Raw genomic sequence first — 19,712 nt, forward strand, 5'->3', positions numbered from 1 at the left:
CCAAGTGAAAAAAAGCAAACGGAGGCTAGAGACAGAAGTGAAACAACAAACAACTCAGTTTTTTCAAATGTGTTTTACTTTGTTCTCCATACCACTTAAAAATTCAATAAATATTAACATTTAAAGCTTTCATTCACGTACGTATATACAAGAACTATACAATAAAACATAATGATGTTATGAACTGCACTGCAGGAATGGTGTAACAGCATGACCAACCACAGTCTGTAGACTTAACAGCATTGCCTGTATTTTCCAATTGCAACATACTTTCCGTTCTAACTCCTGGTTGTTAATTTCTTTCTCATAACTTGAAATTTACACTATATACATTATTATCTGAAAAATATATCAGTTACAAAAAAAAAATACAAATAACATAGTTGAGTTTTTTTCTTCAATCTTTTTGCATAAGTGACTGACTTTCCACAAAGGCAAGACAGAGGGAGTGCTACAGTGGGGTTGGCTTAACAACAGTCGTGATTTCTTTTTCTTTTTTTCTTTTTTTTACCAGCGAGGATGATCACAAGTACGTTGGGTTGGGGAACAAGAAAAAAAAGAGCACCGGGGACAGAGAAGCCGAGAAGCTTCCTGCCAGGAGTGATGGCTGTGGAGTCTGGAGTGTGCCACTGGAATAACTGTAGACTTCTAAACAATTACATACATAAATTAACCTTAATTAATCGCATTGGCTTTTAAATGAGCCAGAATAAAATCTCAACTTAACAACTTTTTTTTTTGCTGAGAATTAGATGATGTGATTGATACCAATTTCATGCATTGACGGTATAAAAAGATGGATGGCGGCTGCTCAAAAGTAAGGCCAAAAGATATTGATTGCCCCCTGGTGGCTGGCTGCAGTACCACTCATAACCCGGCTCCATCTCTGTTACCAGAGGAGACTCGGGCTAAACTAAAGACTCAAAATACATGTCAACAAAGTTTGCCCCAAGCGTTTCGCCATCTCAGATAGTTCTTATGATGCTGATGTGAGTTAATTTTTCTGATAAATTTGGATGCAATGAGTCATTTGATGCCGAAAAAAAAGGGGGTCGAATGTCATGATTGATAGCTGCGAGCTTTTCGAAAATGACCCAGGCGGTGACGACACCGTGATGAAAGATGGCAGCGCCCATAAACGTGACATTTTCATGTTTAGTACTCTCATGCCTGTATTCTAAACGTGGCGCTGAAGTTATGAGGTGATTAGCTTAGCTTAGCATTAAAAGACAGGATGCAGTGGGAAACCTCACCTGGCTCCATTACAAGGTAAATTAGTAAGTCTATCAACACCTCTAAATACTGCAAAGAAAAAGTTTAGCAGGCTAACAGCTTGGCTAAAATGAGAAAAAAAAACAAAAACACTTTCCAATGACTAGCTTAGCTTAGCATTAAAAGTGACACTTCAGGAGGAAACACTGCCGGGCTCCATTAACACTTCTGAATACTGAAATAAAAGGTTTTTGGGGGATGTAGCTATTTCTTGATTTTCTTTTTCTGTCCTGTAACGAAACCAAAAACGTGTTGCCTACTACTAGGCACATTTTCAACAGGGTTTCTAGTCTTTATGCTAAGCTAAGTGCCTGTTGGCTGGCTCTGGCTCCATCGCTGATGTACAGATATGAGAGTGGCATCAAATTAACTTTTTGCTATTCTATTCTATATTCTATCAAATTGACTTTGTAATTCAATGCATCACTAAAATGTCTTATATTAACGTAGAACACTGGCAGAGTCCGTAACTATTCTGGTGGCACGCTCTAGTTTCCATAGCTGACACGTGCACCTCTAAAGCCATGGCCTTTGACCTCTCCTCACATGTTCACAATACAAGTTCAATAGTAGTTCTAATGCACTTGAAAAAAACAGGCTTACACAACTGTACACAGATAAAAACATGAATGTAGCAATGCAGTCATCACATTTTGAACACGTCTTGTAGTCGTTTTTTTTTAGTTTACAGCACCTGACAACTTTTTTTTTTTCTTCCGTTTCGTACTCGAAGCACAGAGGGCAGAGCGACGCTGCACACAGATCACTCCGGAGTTTTGATGAGGTAACCATCTCTGGTCTGGTCTGAGTTCACTGGCATGGAAAAAAAAAAAAAACCTTGGTAAAAAAAAAAAAAAAGAAAGAAAAAAAAAGAAAGAAAAACATCTGCGGCAAGACTGCGAGTCTATCAGATGCCGCAAAAAGGTGAGCTGATGTATGAGACCGTCTCACTGAGCAGCACGTTCACAACATCGCTCACTGTTCATTTCGGAGCTGACAGGGTTCTGTGACTCGAGTCCCTGTCGGATCCTAAATCGTCCCTTCTTGACCTGGCAGCGACTTGGCCTAAAGTGCTGTTTGGACTGTGCTCTTTAGAGGCACCTCCATTGGAGTCTGCTGTGGGCTGTGGCGGCCCTGGAGGTAGAAGAGGCCCTGGGTCTGAGTCTCCCTTCCCAGCTGTGAGGAAGGAGTCGCTGGTGGGACCCTGGGGCGGAGCAGCACCTGTTGATGGCGAGGCTTCAGCAGCAGCAGCGACGGCAGCAGTGGCCGTGGTTGGTACCGGGGCAGTGGAGCGCAGCCGTCTGCCGATGGCTTTAGTGGTTTGCTGCAGGGTCTGGGTCGTAGCGGGAAGATGAGGCGTGGGTGATGCGGGTTGAGAAGGAGCAGAGGGGTCGGATTCAACAGGGGCCACCGGGGTGCTCTGGAGGTCAGGATCATGTATGCCAAGGCTTTCCTTCTTGTTGCAGGACTCGCAACAAAGCTTATTATATCCAGGGATGGAACAGTAACGGGCAAGGACCTCCATTTGACAGAAAATCGATTTATCCCCTAGACACGGTTCATCTGGTGATAACAGGTGAGAGAACATCAATAAGTGCAAGATTTATAAAAACACTTCTTTGGATGATTGGTGTCTGAAACTGAACATATTGACCTACTTGAAGAGATTTTGTGAACAGGGTTTTCAGCAGCCCTCTGGTGTATGGCTTCATCTTTTATGGTGGAGTTGTCCATCGTTTCAATGTTGAGGGAAGACACAGGCTGTCCTGGAGGGGGAAGACACAATTTAGGCTGAAAAACAGACATTAAACAGCAGCCACAACACCCCCAGAAAAGCTCTTGACAACCTCTCGCTTCTGTAAGAAAAACAGAGCCGAGTTGCTCGAGACCTGTAATAAAGCTTGGTGTTATTTACAGAAACGTGGGGCACAACCTGGACTGTTTCATCTAGTCTCTGACAGGAAGAAAAAGCCCAGACAGTGTTCTCTCACTGCCTGTGAAGGGAGACGGACAAAAATAGGAGGCCTTTCCCCTCTTTGAAGAGGAAGCAAGAATAGAAAAAGCTCGGAGCACAGATGTTTATGACACAGAGGCTGAAACATCTTTGAGTTTAGACAGTGTCCCTTGAGTTATTTAGAAGCTCCTAGATTAAAAGTCATATGGATAACATTAAATTACATTTTTAAATGAGTAAAAGTCTCTTTGTACATAAACATTATGATTTTTAATCAATCTTAAAATATTCTTTGGGGTCAAAATGATTATTTTGTTTATCGGTGTAAGAAAACTGACAGTTGTTTTTGAGCCAATAGCACGATGCCATTGGTATCAGGCGATATCTGTGTTTCGTCAGTGGTCAAAAGTCTTGGTTGTTGCGAGTTTGTGGAAAAAAGCCATACTGAGATCGTCTGCGAGTTGGCATTTGCTCGGTAACATTAGCAAAGTTAGCTAGCGTTAGCAACATTAGCTAGTGCACCGACTTGCAGCCACTTGAAGGAGCAGATGACTCTAACAACAGGGCTGTTTTGACGTGAAAGCAATGGTAGGGCGGAAATGGGACGCTACATTCAGTGGCTGAATGTTATCAGTAAGACCTTGTAAGGGTTTTATTTCGACCAAACGAGTGTCGCCCATGTTAGAATAGTGCAAAGACTACAGACAGTTTAAGTAAGGAAAGAAAGGTTCAGTGAAAGAGCTTTAAAAGTAAGATTATCCAACACTCGTCCTGAAGAAAAACATCTCCAGTTTGGCTCGGTTTTCACAAAAGAGATGTAGGCGAGTTAATTCTTTTCACTGTGGACGCGACAGATTTAATTAGCATTTCCATCTGCAGGAAATGTAACAGTCTGTTCAGCTTACTGAGGCAATTATCATGCAAAAAAAAGTAAAATGAGTTCAGTTTGATCAGGTTGTGGGACAACTTCTAACTCAGAAAAACAACATGTACTATGTGGGGTATCTTTTATGCCATTTCTTATAGCTGGAGACGAATTAGAGTAATTAGCAGGATGCAGTTGTCATCGACCGCCCACATGTTCTGCAAAAGAAAACAGGATGTTTGTGCCAGTTCTTTACAGTCAGTCTTACTGCATCGTGAAAAAGTGTCAGGGAACGAATCTGTTAAGCTGTTGAATACGGCGGACATTATTCCCTTGTTGCACGCAATCGGATCTCACCTGGACATGGACTCAGCTTGCAGATGAGGACTGTCTCCGGCTTCTCGCCCTCGCATTCCCCGATAGTGTTGTCGCTGGCTTTGCAGACCACCTGTCTTTGCTGAATCCCTTCATCACAGGTCACCGAACACTGAAATAGACAGAGACACACATGTTTACACTGCAGGAAACGCGAACACTTAATTATTGATGAGGTCACAGCTCTTGACGCTGACAGGGTCGACCACATACAACAGTTCAGTATCAATACATACATCCAAACTGGTCATTTGTGTTTGAGAATGGTGCCATGACGGGATATGTCAACGTTGAGCATCAGTATTGATGATTTAATTTTTTTTCTTCAACTAAAACTCTTACATATTGGCCCTTTAATCTTGGGTGCCTAAACTAGTTTGTTATGACTTGGCTTAAGAACAGCTGGTGCTGGTGGCCCCTCCTCCTCGCTCACCTGAGACCACGCCCCTGTCCTCCACTGGGCAGGGCACACGGTGTGGTTACAGGCTCGCCTCATCTCGGGACGATCCTCGGTGCAGTGTTTGCTGTGTACGGGCCTGTTGGTGCCGTTGTGGAGCGCCTGCATGCACTGCACCACTCTGCTCTGGTAGCCGAGCTTTCCACAGGTCTTACTGCAGGGACTCCACTCTTCCACCACCCACCTGTCAGCAGGTTGAAAAGGCTTTCTTGTCACACAGCAATTACATTTTTTTTCCTCCACTGGTGCATACAATAACTCTAAAATTTCATGTCATTTGAGGGTGGGCATATGGAGGCAAAGCTATGAGCACCACTTTTTACGCTGCAGAAATATAAAAGTACGACTGTACCATAGTTTGAGTTCACTTACGTGGGCTGGCTGCACTCTTGAACATTGCAGCGTTTTCTGATGGGTTTGGGCTTTTTGCTGGTTTCACAAAAGTTACGATGCACCAAACGGCTGTCGCTCTTCCTCCTGCATCCATACTTTGTGTACTGTATGCCTGACGGATGGCAAAAAGTTAGGGTAATTAATCTTTCTTCAATGTTACACAGACGTATAGCATAGTAAAAATACACCAATGTTTTTAACATTAAATTGAATCACCAGGGTCATCTTTAATTGGTTATCCATTCATTGATTAGTAAACAAAATGTGGCCCAAAGGCCCAAAGTGCCTTTAATTTGGTTGATTTTCAAGTGGTTTTATTCTGATCAACAATGAAAATAAAGATTTACAAAAACTGAAAACAGAGAAAAGAAGTAAATCTTCAAACTGAAAAAACTATGATTAAAATAATGATTTGGCACTTGGTTGTAGCATTCTCCTCAACTAGACTGGGACTTTTAAAAAAAAAAATGCATCAAAAAACAAATGAAAACCAGAATGGCACCCAGTACAGTCCATATCTCTGCCAAAGCCCAACGGTCCCCTATATCGGTGCCAAACTGTACTCACTCATAGATACCAGCCACCTTAATACACCAGATTTTTTTATCAAGATCACAATCAAGATCAATGCGTTATTCCCTGAGAAATGGAGAAAAATGCCCCCAAATTCTGGGTGCCACACAAAAAGTTAATGGGGTCTCTTTTGGGCCGAGACCTATCCAAGTTTCATGGAAATCCGTTCAGTAGTTTTTGTGTAATTCAGCCCACAAACCAACAAACCAACAGCAGACAAGGGTGGAAACAGAACCATCTTGGTGGAGGTAAAGAAAAAACATAGAAAATGTTTTTTTTGCCAAAATTTCATAAGCCCAAGGATCTAAAATAAGTTTGAAAAGATTGTCATTGTAGCAGATAAGCAAAAAAAAACGTCTTTTCAAATCAATTTTAATTCTCATTTACCCAGAGACTTGGATGACCCTGGACGAGCTGAATGGAGCCATTTTTTTTTTTTTTTACTCTTTCAGTTGTTTTTGTTTAATGAAATAATGAAATTAAATAAAGTCCCCATCCACGTGAAATGTTCCGCAGAACGCTGTTTTGCTGCGAAGCTCAGGAAATGTTTTGCGGACTACAAAACTGGAACACTCTCCATCCATCTTTCCGTGAGGGTGGGTAGATAATAACCGAATTGTCATTTTCTGCGTGGGTTAACTGAAGCTCTGACTTGCAGCTTAAACTGCTTACCTATTTGAAAAGAAAACTCACTGACCTCCCCCACAAGGTTTGGAGCACTGAGACCAGCTCTTCAGCGCCCACTCGTACGTGTCAAGCTCAGCCAGAAGGACATTGTTGTTGGTGATCAGCGGTAGCAGGTCCTCGTGTATGATATACTTGTACGTCAGGCTGATCTTTGCATCTTCTTCCATGGGAATGACCTGTGACGAGGTGAGGAAAAGCTTATTAGACAATGAAATTCAGGAAAATGCAAAAAGATGAGGGATGCAGTCCCACTCACCAGCACGACAATGCCTTCATGCAGAGGACCGCTTGTTTTCAGCGTCTCCTTCGCGGCATCTATCGTATACTCCCACTGTAGCCCATTTTCGATGAAGGTCCTTGATTCGGCGTCTTCGCTCTTTGCATTCAGTATGAAGTTTCCAGTAACTTGATTCTTCACAGCTGTCAGTGAAAAGAAAAAAAAAACAGTTCTTTGAGCAAGTGTGGTGGGAAAGAATGTCATTCATTCATTAAAAAAAAATCTCGAAACTTAGAACAGAAACCTCCCCACTGCCAAACAGCGCTGAGATTTTCCTTTAAAGGCGGAGAGAGAGCGCGTCAGTACGTATTTTGAGATGTTTGGTGCTGTGGTAAGCCAACAGTCCAAGTTGTGTGTCATCTCTTCTTCCCATGAGCTAATAAAAGCCAGAGAGGGAAAGGGGGGGAAAGAGGAGAGGAGAGGGGGAGGGCGAGCCAGTCTTACACACGGCAGAGAGACGCGAGCCTGCAACACCTTCTCGCACCTGAGGAAATTTCAGAGCACCGGTCGCATTACTTCTTATTGCTTCTGACACGTCGCATTGAAGGATAAGGCCTTCGTCAACACACACCTAATCAGTGACAAGTAGCTCAAATGGAAAAGTAATTAGCACTCCAGTGTTGCTCGAATGAAAAACAAATAGTCCTCTTCACACCAGCACAATCACAACAGCACTTGTTTTGTGACTCATCAGCGGCGCTGCAGAGATAATAAGGTTTTGTTAAATCTCGGTTTAAATCCGAAGTCAAGTTACTCAAAGATACAGCAGTCTCACTCACGGTATCGGGTCCTTAGACAGAAAAGTGATATTATTATGAAATTAAAGTCCAACCATTAATCAAATTTGGAGGTGACCCTTGGATGCTGCGAATAATTTGTTTTAATCCTGGATGAAATGAAGCTCAATAATTTTTTTTATTTTTCTGTGTTTTGGCTGAACTGACCCTTTAATGAGTAAAGAAGTCGACATGGTGACCTTCTGCTCTGGTCCGTGCCAGTCAGTGCAGTTGCACAGCAGGTCTTACAACAAGGTAAACAACCCCGGCAACAGCAGAAACACAAACACACACTCCACAAACAAGAAAAATGTGACATTTTGAAAAAAAAAAAAAAAAAACTGGTCACTGTGTTTTTGAGATAAATCCACAAACACATTCTGTAACCCAGCATCTGTTGTGATCCTGCCTTTTTACGTAGGTGTGAAAAAAACAAAAACACGGTGAGACAGGAGGAGACACTCACCAATTATATGAGGGGAGGTCTCGTTCTCCTCGATAACGATGTGACGGGCTCCTATTGGGATGTCAAACATTTTCAGCAGTCCTAACAAGACAAACAGACAGAGAGGGAGGGCCTTGAACAGCAGGCAGACATCTAATTCCGATCTGTGATAGCGGCTAATCATGTGCTAACACTGTAACAGAAAGTTCGGTGCAAGAAAAGACTGGGTCAAACAGATGATTGGCAACATGTGGTTAAGGTCTCTGGGTGCACGATAATGAGCTTTATATAACAGCTCATGTGAAGCAGAGCTGCTGAGCTCACCACTGGTCTGCAGGCGATATTTACCGTTCTTTTTTGGGGTCTTGGTGAGAGTCAGCTTCACGGTGCGACAGTGCGAGTTATCCCCCTCACACACTCCACACTTGTCCTCCTGTTTGTACGAGCCGACCTCCTTGTCGCAGCCGACGTGCTGCGAGGGGGGGAAAAAAAGAGCGGAGACAAGTCAGTCAAATCAGCTTGACTTCTACACAGACTGAGATGACTCCGCTGGGAAAATTATGCCATCAGAACACACTGCAGGCGAACTGGCTCGGAGCCTGATGATGATGCATGCTGGAAACACACCCGGACCAAAAAAACAAAACAAAACGGGAGAGCGGTTAAAGCACCGAGCAGCTGGTCTGCAACAAAAAAAAGCCTTTTTTTTAACGTCGGAGATGAGCATGGAGACGAAATAATGTCTGCACGTGTTTGTGTTGGAGCAGAGATGACATTTATTTACAGATTACTCATCAAATATCTGCATAGCTCCATCCGAGGACACTGTTTACATCACCAAAACACACTCTAACAACGGTCTCAGGACTGCTGGAGTGATGAGAGCTGACGTGATGAGATGCCACTTGACAGAAAATGATGTAAAATCTGCAGTGGGATATTTTGAAATTCACCTCAAAATGTCTTTTGCGTGTTATGACTTCACCTGGACCTTTGACCTTTGACCTTCACTGTGCAGAGTGATAAATGTGCAGACATTTCATATCGAACTCAGATTGACTACGTCCATGTTGCACGCCTAATGTCTACGTGACATTTACATGAAGCCCTCCCTTTCATACTTGCACTTTTGATAATTGGTTTTTTTTTGCACCATTCTGTGTGGTTTATTTGTGTACTGCTGCTGTGAGTGTTCCCCTAAGGATTAAAGTGTATATTGGTGCAATTACAATGTGCAAATTGTACATCCATTGGTCATATCTGTAATATAAGTGAAAGGTTAATAGAGTGTATATAATCTTATCATCATCATTTCTTACTACTATGATTATTTTTGTCTTGTTTTCATTTAGATCGATCACTCAAACGCTGTTTTCCTTCTGCTTATGACTCTTGAGCTGCTGCGACAACAGAAAGATGGCGTCTTATCTCTCGCTCTCTCTCTGTCTAGCTGTGCCACCCAGGCAACCCCAGCACTTTATTCCCACAAAAGTCAAGGGGTGGGAGTTATTAAAGCGCGACACGACTCTGATTGACAGCCGGTGGGAGACAGCGGACGGGAGAACTGATCACTAGGTTGTGCAGAGAAGTTATTAGATTAATAAATTAACATTCAGAGTGATGAGATAAACACCTGCTATTAAGGCTATTTTTGCGCAGATATGAAACTTATTCGTACCTTGACATTTGTGCGTGCTCAATTTCCATCCATCTAATTAATATTGATATAAATTTTTTTCTCTTTTAGCATGACCAAGTTAACAAAACCACACACATCGAAGTACAGGGTTACAGAGTATCAAATGTTTGCCCAGTTTACCTAATTAGAAATAAGCAATGATTTACTTTAAAATAGCAGCAACATAAAAAAGAAAGTAGACCCTCCGAAACTGTGTGTATACGTGACTTTCTGAGCAAGAGTTTGATCAATTCGAGTTTGGAAGCCAAATTGAGTTTGTGCACACACAGACTTTTCAGTTTAGTAGAAGTTCAACTTTTGCAATTAAAACAATATGAGCGTATTTATAGCTTCTGTGTTATTTAATGAGGGAGAAACAGAAGGCGTAATTTAAATAAAGTTTTTCTGTTTTCTGTTTTTTTATGTCCAGAGCTTGAGTTGGTGTTGCATGTAGTTTTAGTAGAGACGTACCAGACACTCTCCTCGAGCGCACACGCTGAAGGGCTCCGAGTAGCTGCAGCGGGTCCCATCGTGCATCACTTGGTTCATAAACACCACCTCTCCTGTTTCCTTTGACTTGCAGCTCAGCTCGCACTTACGACCCTCTGCAAAACGCAAAAAACACACACACACACACACATGTGCCTCGCATCTTCAGGATCCAACAAACAGATCTGCCTCCTGCAAATGTCATCTTCCCACTTTTTGTGCTTTGCTTTGCTCTTTTACAGTCTTACCATCTGGGTGCTCGTACGGCAGCCAGGTGTGCTTGATGTTTTTGTGGTATTTGTTGCTCCTCTGGACGCACTGCTGAGAGCGGAAGTCCTCGTACGGGCCAGCGCACTCCTCTGTGTTGCACATCTGGTAGTCGAAAGTGGAGCCGGGGCAGTCTCGACCGCCGTAGGCAGGCCTGAGGGGTGACAAAAACAAAAAAAAAGGATGCTTCACAAGACAATCATGATATTTCCAAAGACCCATAGGAAACAAGATCCCTCCTCACTCAAAGCATTGATTAAAAAGGAATGGGAACAAATATGTGCACTTAGTCCTCAAGTAATTAGAGAAAATCCCATAATAACCTTTTAAGTACCATACGATTTTGTAGCGTGTACTACAAACTAATTATATCTGGTTCACTTTTTTTTTTTTTTTCCCCTAAATGTCATACTTGTTTGTTGTTTTCTGAGATTATTTGTCTTCCAGCAATGAGCAACTCGTCCATCGACCCAGCTTTGTGCTACGCATTGGGGGATTGTAGTGTAAGTATGGGGCCTAATGTCTAATTGCTTCAGTTTTTAGCCTGCTTATTTTATTTTTCTACACTGACGGCACTACGCAAAGCCCCGAATCCCCATCGCTGACGTCATTGTAAATACACCGTTAGAAAAGGATGCGATGTCATGGAGCCGATCATGTGCGATAAATAAATATTGATCAAAGTGATCGCAAGCTGTAAACAGCGTATGGGAGAGCAGGGCTGCAGTTTGTTCCGAGGTAGTGTTGATGATACAGACATTTCCCAAACACAGTGCATCAGTGTTTCTATTGGTGAACTGTGCACATCTGCAGGGTCAGTGTTTATACTGAAACAGGAAATACGTGCCTAACGTGACCGTATCTGAAGACAGGTCAAAGTGTCGGCTGAGAGGCCTTTTAAACAACCCGGTGCCTGCTGGTCACTGTAGACTGAGAAAGCCAAACTAAATTACAGCAACTCTGTTTTGTCATATCTCATCATTACATTTAAAATGGACGATTTGTGCCTAAATACTGACAATACACATGCTCCATTATATCATGTTTGGTTAACACATTAGCTCAGACTCTTAACTCTTTAACGTTTTCTTCAAACTCAATCAAAACCATCGCCAGCCCTGCTCTCCAGCTCTGCGCTCACACTTTTTACAGCAGGTCATCTTCCGCCGGATGAACACACAGAACACATAAACCATCTCGCAGCGGCGAGTACTCCGCGCCGCCGCAGCACTCACGGTGGGTTGTTGCACTGCCTGTTGCGGGAGCGGACCCCACCGCCGCACGTTCTGGAGCAGGTGCCGAACTTCGACCAGGAGCCCCAACTCCCATCGTGGCCCTGAGGCTGCTGGCTGGATCTCCAGATGCAGTGGCCCTTGAAGCACCACTAAAATCATCCCACAGACAGGAAGAAAGGTCAAAGAAGCCCAGACTAAAAGACGGTGACATTTGAAAACACCGTGATTTTCTCTTACTTCCTTTCATCAGAGAGCTCCACGATGCTATTACTGCACATGAGTACATCAGAGTTCAAGACGTTTCCTACCTTTCCTGGTGCGCACTCCGTCCCGTCCACCGGAGGACCTTTTTTGGTCTTACAAAAGTACTGGTTGTCGGGGTGGCTGCACCACAGTTGCTTGCAGGGGTCGTAGGTCCGAAACTATATAAACAAGTATAAGTAAACAAATGCCTTTATTTAGCATTTTCATACTGGAGGCAAAGATATTCACCCCTTTCACACCAGAATTCGAAGGTAGCTCCAAAAATGTGGGGGGAATCGATCACAGGAGTAACTACCAACTGCTGCTCACTGCTGTACTCTTAGTTAGTTAGCTGAGTAAGCTGTGGAGCTAGCGTCTGGACACAAGACTGGGACTGAACACACACTCTGACACAGGTCAGTCTGACATATGGGGGATACAGTAGAGGTGTAGTTTATAGCTGTTCTGACCGGGACTAATGACAACCAGGACAAAATGACTCAACTGGAGAGATATATGACGCAGCAGAGGAGCGAGTTTTACTAACTCGCGTTAAGTTTGAATGAGGTTAAGTGTTTGGTAAAAGAGCAAAACTTGAGGTCAGACGGTGTGCGGCTGTATTTTCTGGTTATTAAGGAAAAAAGGTACAATAACATTTTATATCTTGACTTTTTGTTTGTTCATTTTGTTTGTGTATTAGACTAAAAAAGCAAAGAGAACTCTACGTAGCAGACTCATCACTTGTGAACACCTCCCAGCTGAAACTACATGGGAGCCATCAGACTCAATCAATCTCCTACGAAGTGGCACTGAGAGACAGGTCAGCTGGTTTGCATGCTAATTTGAGCGGACATCCCTGCCATACCTTGACATCTCCATAATACAATAGGGAGGATTTCGAAATCAAAGCGGGATAGAGGTGGACCTACTCCCCAAAAATGTGACATTAAAGGAGTATTTCAAAATTACTTACATTTTTATTCTCAAATAAGAACATAGAATAATTCACCCTCTAGCATAAACTGGTGTAAATCTGTGACATGACGTGACACTAATCACTTTTCACTCTGCTCATTGATTTTTTTGCCCCTGCCCTTTAGTGAGAATGTGCACGTCCCTGCCCCTCGTTTTTCAGCCCGTCGATGGGGATTGACATGAGGCTACCCCAGTGACTCACAGAATAATCGATGCAGCAGATTATTACAGCCCCCAGGGCATCTGAAATGTGTCTATATATTCCTTGTCTATACACATCTTACACATTGCAACTTTGACAGCTTTTCCAATCGCGTAAGAAACCATCAAGGAGGCCTCGGTGTTACTGCTGACTCAAAGGAATACATATATCAATCAATGCTCTGGCAATTAAATGGTGCAAGGGGACTTACAGCAGTGCACATTTTATATCCCACACCGAAATCGAAGCGGCATTGCTCGTCCATTGAATAATTTATCCCGGGGAGCTCTGGAAGCTTTGGCCACTTGTGCTCAAAGGGATCATCCAGCAGGCAGTCATAGGAGCTGAGATTAAGACGAGAATAATTGAGTCATACATGTGAAGATCTGGATAACAGACACAATAGGAGAACATTAAAACAAGAAATCAATAACATATTACTGAGCTGCTCCACACATAAGCCGGGCAGCATCAAACCAATATGGTGCGAGCTGATGACCTGCGATAATCACAACGTACTGGATGTATCGATTTAGCTCCTGCTTGCTGCAACGTGACCAGTGATAGCGATGGAAAGCCGCCTGGACGAGGGGCGCCATGATGCTGCCCATACTGGTCTCGTCCGCGCAGCGATTCCCCTGGCCGTCGTGCTCCATGCCGAGCCTAGCGGGGGAAAAAAATGCGGTTTTCAAATAAATGGTGGTTTACTGGACAGGAAATGCACAACACGGATGAAAATGATGACCAGCAGAGTCACAACAGTTTGCCCTGTTAGATTGAAATACGAGTCCTGACTGAAATGTGAGAAAAATATGTGAAACTTTCAAGCATGAAAAGTTATTATTATAATTATTTCCTCATAGAAAAAACATGGATTTATTTAATCTTTTACCTACATCAACAGTAAATGCTGATACATTGATACGTTTGGCATATTTCCCAAAACACCAGACGGTTTCTTTTACAAAACATACTTTTCAAAGAAAAACGTAACTTAAATTCATAATGATAATAATGAATACATAATTCTTCCTATTGATGGGTAATTAGATACCTATGGCATGAATATCACTGTGGCTCTCCTCAAGATGATAATGTCTTACTTTTTCAAACATCACCTCTCGGACGGAATGAGCCAATCGAGAGGCGAAAAATTAAAATAGACTGCAGTCGAACATGACAGAGATGAGACTGTGGGCGGATGTGTGTGTGTTATCTTTTCATTGCTAACGAAATAAATGTAACTTTTGAACAGTAAACACCAGGCACGCCTTTCAGAGAGGTGGATGAAATGAAATGTCACTGACTTAGGGAGACAAGTGGAACAAGAGGAGGAGGATGAGGAGGGAGGGGGCAGGATTTTGGTGTCCTAAGAAGCTTCATTTGCCATTTCTTTGTCCTGAAATAAGAAGAAAACGTTGTCCAAAAGGGGGATGAGGATGTGATCTATAAGCACCGAGGCTTCACCCACTGACAGCTCCGTCGCCGAAACCACTCCAGTCACAAAGGCGTTTTTCTATTCACATTCAGGCTGGGCTTGTATCACCACATCTCATCAGGCACTGGCAAAGCCTCACAAGAGCTTTCGTTTGAATCTTACCAGCCATTACGGCGGTAGGTCCGTACTTGTGAATTTTTTGATTATTGAAAAGAGGAACCCGCAGGGACACATTGTTCACAGAGAATGATTAAATGGAATCTAGCTAATGGAAGAGGAGAGGGGGCAGGACTTCGGCCCCTCTGCAGTGCCGCTGACGTCTTTCTTTTCTTTGTACTGACAGTGAACCGGCACATTCTCCGGAGGGGGATGAGGAGATCTGGTAACGCCCTCCAACAGTCTCCCAGTGGGATGTGACAAGACGAGAAGTTTCTGGTTTGTTCTAAAGAGCAGTTCATGCTTATTACAGTGATATTAAGTGATGGTTCGGAAATGAATCATTGGGATACAACCTGCCACTTGACAACCCAGATCCATCTGAAGATGTAATTACTATGAAACATTCTACTTCCGCGGAGCCTTGAGCCTGTTAAAACTAAATGTCAGTACTTCCATTTTTTATTATCGGGAACAGTGTGTTAAAAATTACTCAAACATCGATTTAGACAAGAGTAGAGACATTAACTGTGTTGAGTGCTGACCTCTAATCAGTAATTGAACCACCTGAAATAGCTCTTTGCGTAAGCTCACAAGCCAGAAGAAGAAGGCAATAAAATTGCCATTTGCGATAAACGTTCCACAAGGGTTCTGAAAGGACAGAGAACGTCCATGTCAACATAACAAATCGAGGTATGGAACATTACATCACCTTTGCTCACTTCATCTTAGCCTTTTTTCCCCTTTCATAAGCCACAGCATATAAACATCATTTTTAATAATTAAAGGTTATCATCGACTGGTGATATCAACCGAAAAAAATCCATTTTGCTTGTCACTGTGGGTTCAAATACTTGTTGAGTCCGACCCGCTTACCTTAAACCTGTGCTGAGATTATGCAAAAATTAAGAATGCAAATACAAATGATCAGGAATGATTTTCTAACATTCAGCGCATTTCACTTATTTTTCCATCGAAGCAAGTTTGATCTCAAGTACTTTGAAAATGTTTGCATTTTCTACTCGTTTCAAACCGTTGAACACCTGATGGAGCCTTTTTTTTAAAAAAATCTCTCAATCCACTCAGTCAACTTCATTATCTTGCCGCCTGGAAAGATAATTGGACTGGTCAGGTCATATCAAGTATCTCTCTAGTGTACAGCATAATGTCCAAAATATATCCATCCAACTCTTATTCTCTCTTAACCTCTTTGTGGTCATAAAAGGTTTAAGCAAAAGGCTGAGAAGTGGTATTCGCCTGGCTGTCACAGAGCGGAAACCTGTGAACACATTTCACACCTTCTGAGAATATACCTTTGTTATTTCACCTGCCAGTGTTTGAACTGAAGGAACCGGAGGAAACCCACGCAGACACAAGGACACAGACTGGACCCAGCTGCTCAAGACCAGCTGTGACCTCGGGTCTGAGTCAGCATGCTAATTAAAAGTTTCGGCGTGAACAAGCAGATGAGAATCCCTAAGATTTTACAAAAACTTGCAAAGGCTCTGGCTGATGATATTCTGGGTAAACTTGGCTGTGATTCTGTGAACGGACAGTGAGAACTGAGATAGTTAGTATTCACTTTTTAAATAAAAAGTTTTTTCTGTTTCTTACTGCAAGAGGACGCTGTTTCACTGGTGTGAATTGAAGGAAGGGATGCAAAAAAGCTACTGATTGCATTTCTTTCCCATTATCACCTTGTAATCTGCTTTGTTGTTTAATCTGCTTTGGGTTTTTTTTTTCTTTTTATTATTATTATCACAGGTCTTTACCTACAAATACTTTGATTCCTTAACTTCTGCCATCAATTTCATCATGTGGTGGAGAAACTCTAAAATGCTGAGCCGCTATACAAGCGCCATTACAGTTCCGGTGTCACCCAGTTCTGTGAAAGTGACGCTTTTTATCGATGAGTCAGTCAGGCTCAGCCTTTCTGAAATGTTCGTGCCACAGTGGGGGCACAGGTCAAACATGCTTCTTCATGAACCTTTAAAAAGATCCATTAGAGAGATGTGAAATGGACCGGGAGTTATTGATAATGACTCTCTTTACGACCAAATGTTAAATGGAAGGTGGGTGCGAGTTCATGGACAGAGTGGATACGGCCTGTTGCTAACCTGACTTCAACTTATGAGCCACAGAGATGTAGAAAGTATCTTAATACTTACTGTATGGGCTTTGCTTAAAGAAATAGTTTGGGAAACATGGTTAATTTGCTTTGTCGCTAAGAGCGGATGAAGAAATTCATTATGTCTGTACAGTAAACATGAAGCTGCAGCCGGTTAGCCTAGCCCAGCATCAAGACAGGAGACACATAATCTCCTGTAACTAATTAAAAGCAGAAAACATAAACAAGTTGAGCCTCGTTTTCACAGAAAATAACAACTTGTATGGTTGTTCATGAGACGGCGAACGTCTTTAGTAAATTCGTAAATCCAGTCTGATGCTCGGCGCTTCAGTGAGAGCGCGATGTTCGGAGAAACAGAGCTCGCGCTTTCTGTGTGAATTAACATGAGGACGAAAGAAAAGCTGTCCTATTGATATAATGCAAAATACAGTCTTAACACAAGCAGCCTTACGAGAAACTTTGCCAAATATTGTCGAAAAATACTCGAAATGTATTAAGGTTTGACTACAACCTCGAGTTATGTGGCTACATCTTAGTGATAACACTTGTAAAGTATTTATAGCTCAATTGCTGGGAATTTTAAAGGAAAAGTTTAAACATTTTGGGAATACAATACTTATTTTCTGGATTATTCTACATGTTCCATCTTTTCACTACATCATATAATGCCAGGCAGAATTTGACTGCTCTCTCCCATCCACAATTTAGCAGAAGGCGGAGCTGTATCCATTTACAAAAACAAGGTGGCAAGGTGTACCCTTATAAGGTGGACAGTGAGAATATATGTGTATACTTGACACAACAATATATTCAAATACACTGACATACATATGTGGTATTGATCAGTGTATTTACTCAGTTGTTTTTTCCCACAAAGAGCTGACTAAGCTCGTGCTGAGGCAACCAGATGCTTTGTTTTGTTAAGACAACAGGCTCCCGTTTAAAGGCGCCTCGCCTTGAATTACAAGCTACAGTTACCATGCAAAAAAAAACATCGGCCCTAATTGGCCGCGGCAAGATCCTGTGAGACTCTGTTGGTCGCTTTCATCCTCACACCATTACTCACACATGGCCGGTTTCGTGAGCGACCACAAAGGCGGAGGAGAAGCCGTCCTCGTGGTTCAGAGTGCAGCTCCTCAGTGGGTGGCACATCCCGGTCACCGGAGCGTAACCTGGGCAACAGAAAAGACCACACAGCCCTAATAATCAAGCACCAGGAATGAAGGTCGGGGTATTGACATAAAGCGCTGCTGATCAAGGTGGAAAATGGGCCCTTAAGGTGACATCATTGAACTCTGTGGGCTACACTTATATGATGTGATTGCGGTGATTGCGGTGGCCATGGAGCTCTGATGAAACCCATGATGCATCTATATGAATGTCCTGCCTTTGTGCTGATGCAGTAGGCTGTTTGTATGCAGACACACTCAAAATAATGAATACCAAACTTTGAGGTGAACTAGAAGGGATTTAAAGATGCTTGTGCAATGCGTGAAAATCAAAAGGAGCGCATTCGCTGAAGGTCAGAGCGGTGTCAGCCATTCAGTGATGCCAAATTCACAAGACTTAGAGCCGTTATCTCAACTAAAAGACTCCCTTCGGACACCTCAATTAACGCTCGCAAACAGCAGAAGCAAGTAGAGGGGATCTTAAGGGGGGCTGGAAGCTCCTTTTGTGACAGATTGTGCGGAGCGTCCCCTAAAGAAAGGTGCCAATATAAACTAAAAGCCTGTGATCCTCACCCCAGCAGCAACATTTCACACAGTTCAACAAACTTTTTAAAGCAAAGCACAAAACATGAAACATGACTCGATCAAGAGGTGTGCAGCGATTCAGCTTAGCACGTTTGATTTAGATTTTCTATTTTTTTTTTCCCGGCCTTTCTTTTTTTTTTTGCCGGCTTTTCAGACAGTAAACGTATCATGCTCTCTGACCGTCCGAAGACCTTTTTTTGGCATGCAGGTAAAAAGCAGAAAAAATGCAGCAGAAAAGGAGAGACAACAGCTGACGACGGGTTATTATGGTGGTGTTGGAAAAAGGAGAAGCTAAAAAGAGATCATTTGAATCCATTTATTTATTTTTTTTTTAGTTTATGGGTCGATGGCTTTCGATTAATAGATGACAACAAAATGGGACACATTTTCAGCGCTGCTAGTGAGACGTGAAGCAGTTGTGGAGCACGACCCCCTTTATCTGAGAGGCAGATAAAGGGGAATGCAGGCTACATTCCCGTGAAGAGGCCACTGGGAGCTTTGCACATTGAAGCGAAGAGGTGCAGCAGCAGCAGCAGCAGCAGCAGCGAGAGGCAGCAGCAGCTTGGGTAAAAAAAAAAAAAAAGACAAAAAAAGAAAATCAGTTTCTGGAACTGCTGGTGTCACGAGAGGAGGGGTTCCCCGTCATCTGTTGGATGAACTCAAACACTGGAAATCAGCCAGGAGAGCAGATCAGAAACACTGACAGTGCACGTGTAAACACATGTGTGTGCGTACGTCTGCGGCCACTCCTAGAAAATGTGTGGATTTATCCCACAGTCAGATATCTGTGTTTGGATACAGAATCTACCATCTCGCAGCTAAACTTTGGCGAGGGAGTGCGATGTCTCCGTGTGACCCTGAGACACAGCGCCTGGCCCAGCGCAACACAGAGCAAGGTGCCTTAGAAACCGGGGCTTGTTTGGAACACAACAGAACGGCAGCTATGGCAACATCCGGAGGTGTGACAAGCAAACCAGGTAGCCTCGGGGTCGTCCTCTAAACATGACACTTGTGCTTTAAAGAAAGAGTTTAAAAACACACACACAGGGTCAGTGCAGAGATATTGAACTTGT

General features: G+C 42.9%; 1 protein-coding gene across 2 annotated transcripts in view; it reads right to left on the bottom strand.

Annotated features, from left to right (window-relative positions):
* Window positions 1–58: 58 nt before the first annotated feature.
* The window catches only part of adamts14 (ADAM metallopeptidase with thrombospondin type 1 motif, 14), a 48,254-nt gene continuing 28,600 nt past the window's right edge, over window positions 59–19,712 (bottom strand). For both annotated transcript variants that reach the window (XM_030399983.1, XM_030399982.1), the window contains exons 7-22: window positions 17,952–18,057; window positions 13,683–13,826; window positions 13,375–13,507; window positions 12,052–12,165; window positions 11,744–11,892; window positions 10,490–10,662; window positions 10,224–10,357; window positions 8,423–8,546; window positions 8,096–8,176; window positions 6,833–6,996; window positions 6,587–6,752; window positions 5,296–5,428; window positions 4,900–5,107; window positions 4,449–4,578; window positions 2,931–3,038; window positions 59–2,835 (exon numbers count right to left, since the gene is read on the bottom strand). In XM_030399983.1, the coding sequence (XP_030255843.1) occupies window positions 2,255–2,835; window positions 2,931–3,038; window positions 4,449–4,578; window positions 4,900–5,107; window positions 5,296–5,428; window positions 6,587–6,752; window positions 6,833–6,996; window positions 8,096–8,176; window positions 8,423–8,546; window positions 10,224–10,357; window positions 10,490–10,662; window positions 11,744–11,892; window positions 12,052–12,165; window positions 13,375–13,507; window positions 13,683–13,826; window positions 17,952–18,057 (2,648 nt within the window). In that variant the 3' untranslated portion in view covers window positions 59–2,254. The remainder of the gene's footprint in view (window positions 2,836–2,930; window positions 3,039–4,448; window positions 4,579–4,899; window positions 5,108–5,295; window positions 5,429–6,586; window positions 6,753–6,832; window positions 6,997–8,095; window positions 8,177–8,422; window positions 8,547–10,223; window positions 10,358–10,489; window positions 10,663–11,743; window positions 11,893–12,051; window positions 12,166–13,374; window positions 13,508–13,682; window positions 13,827–17,951; window positions 18,058–19,712) is intronic.

Source organism: Sparus aurata, chromosome 20 (assembly GCF_900880675.1).
Source record: "Sparus aurata chromosome 20, fSpaAur1.1, whole genome shotgun sequence".
Lineage (NCBI taxonomy): Eukaryota > Metazoa > Chordata > Actinopteri > Spariformes > Sparidae > Sparus > Sparus aurata.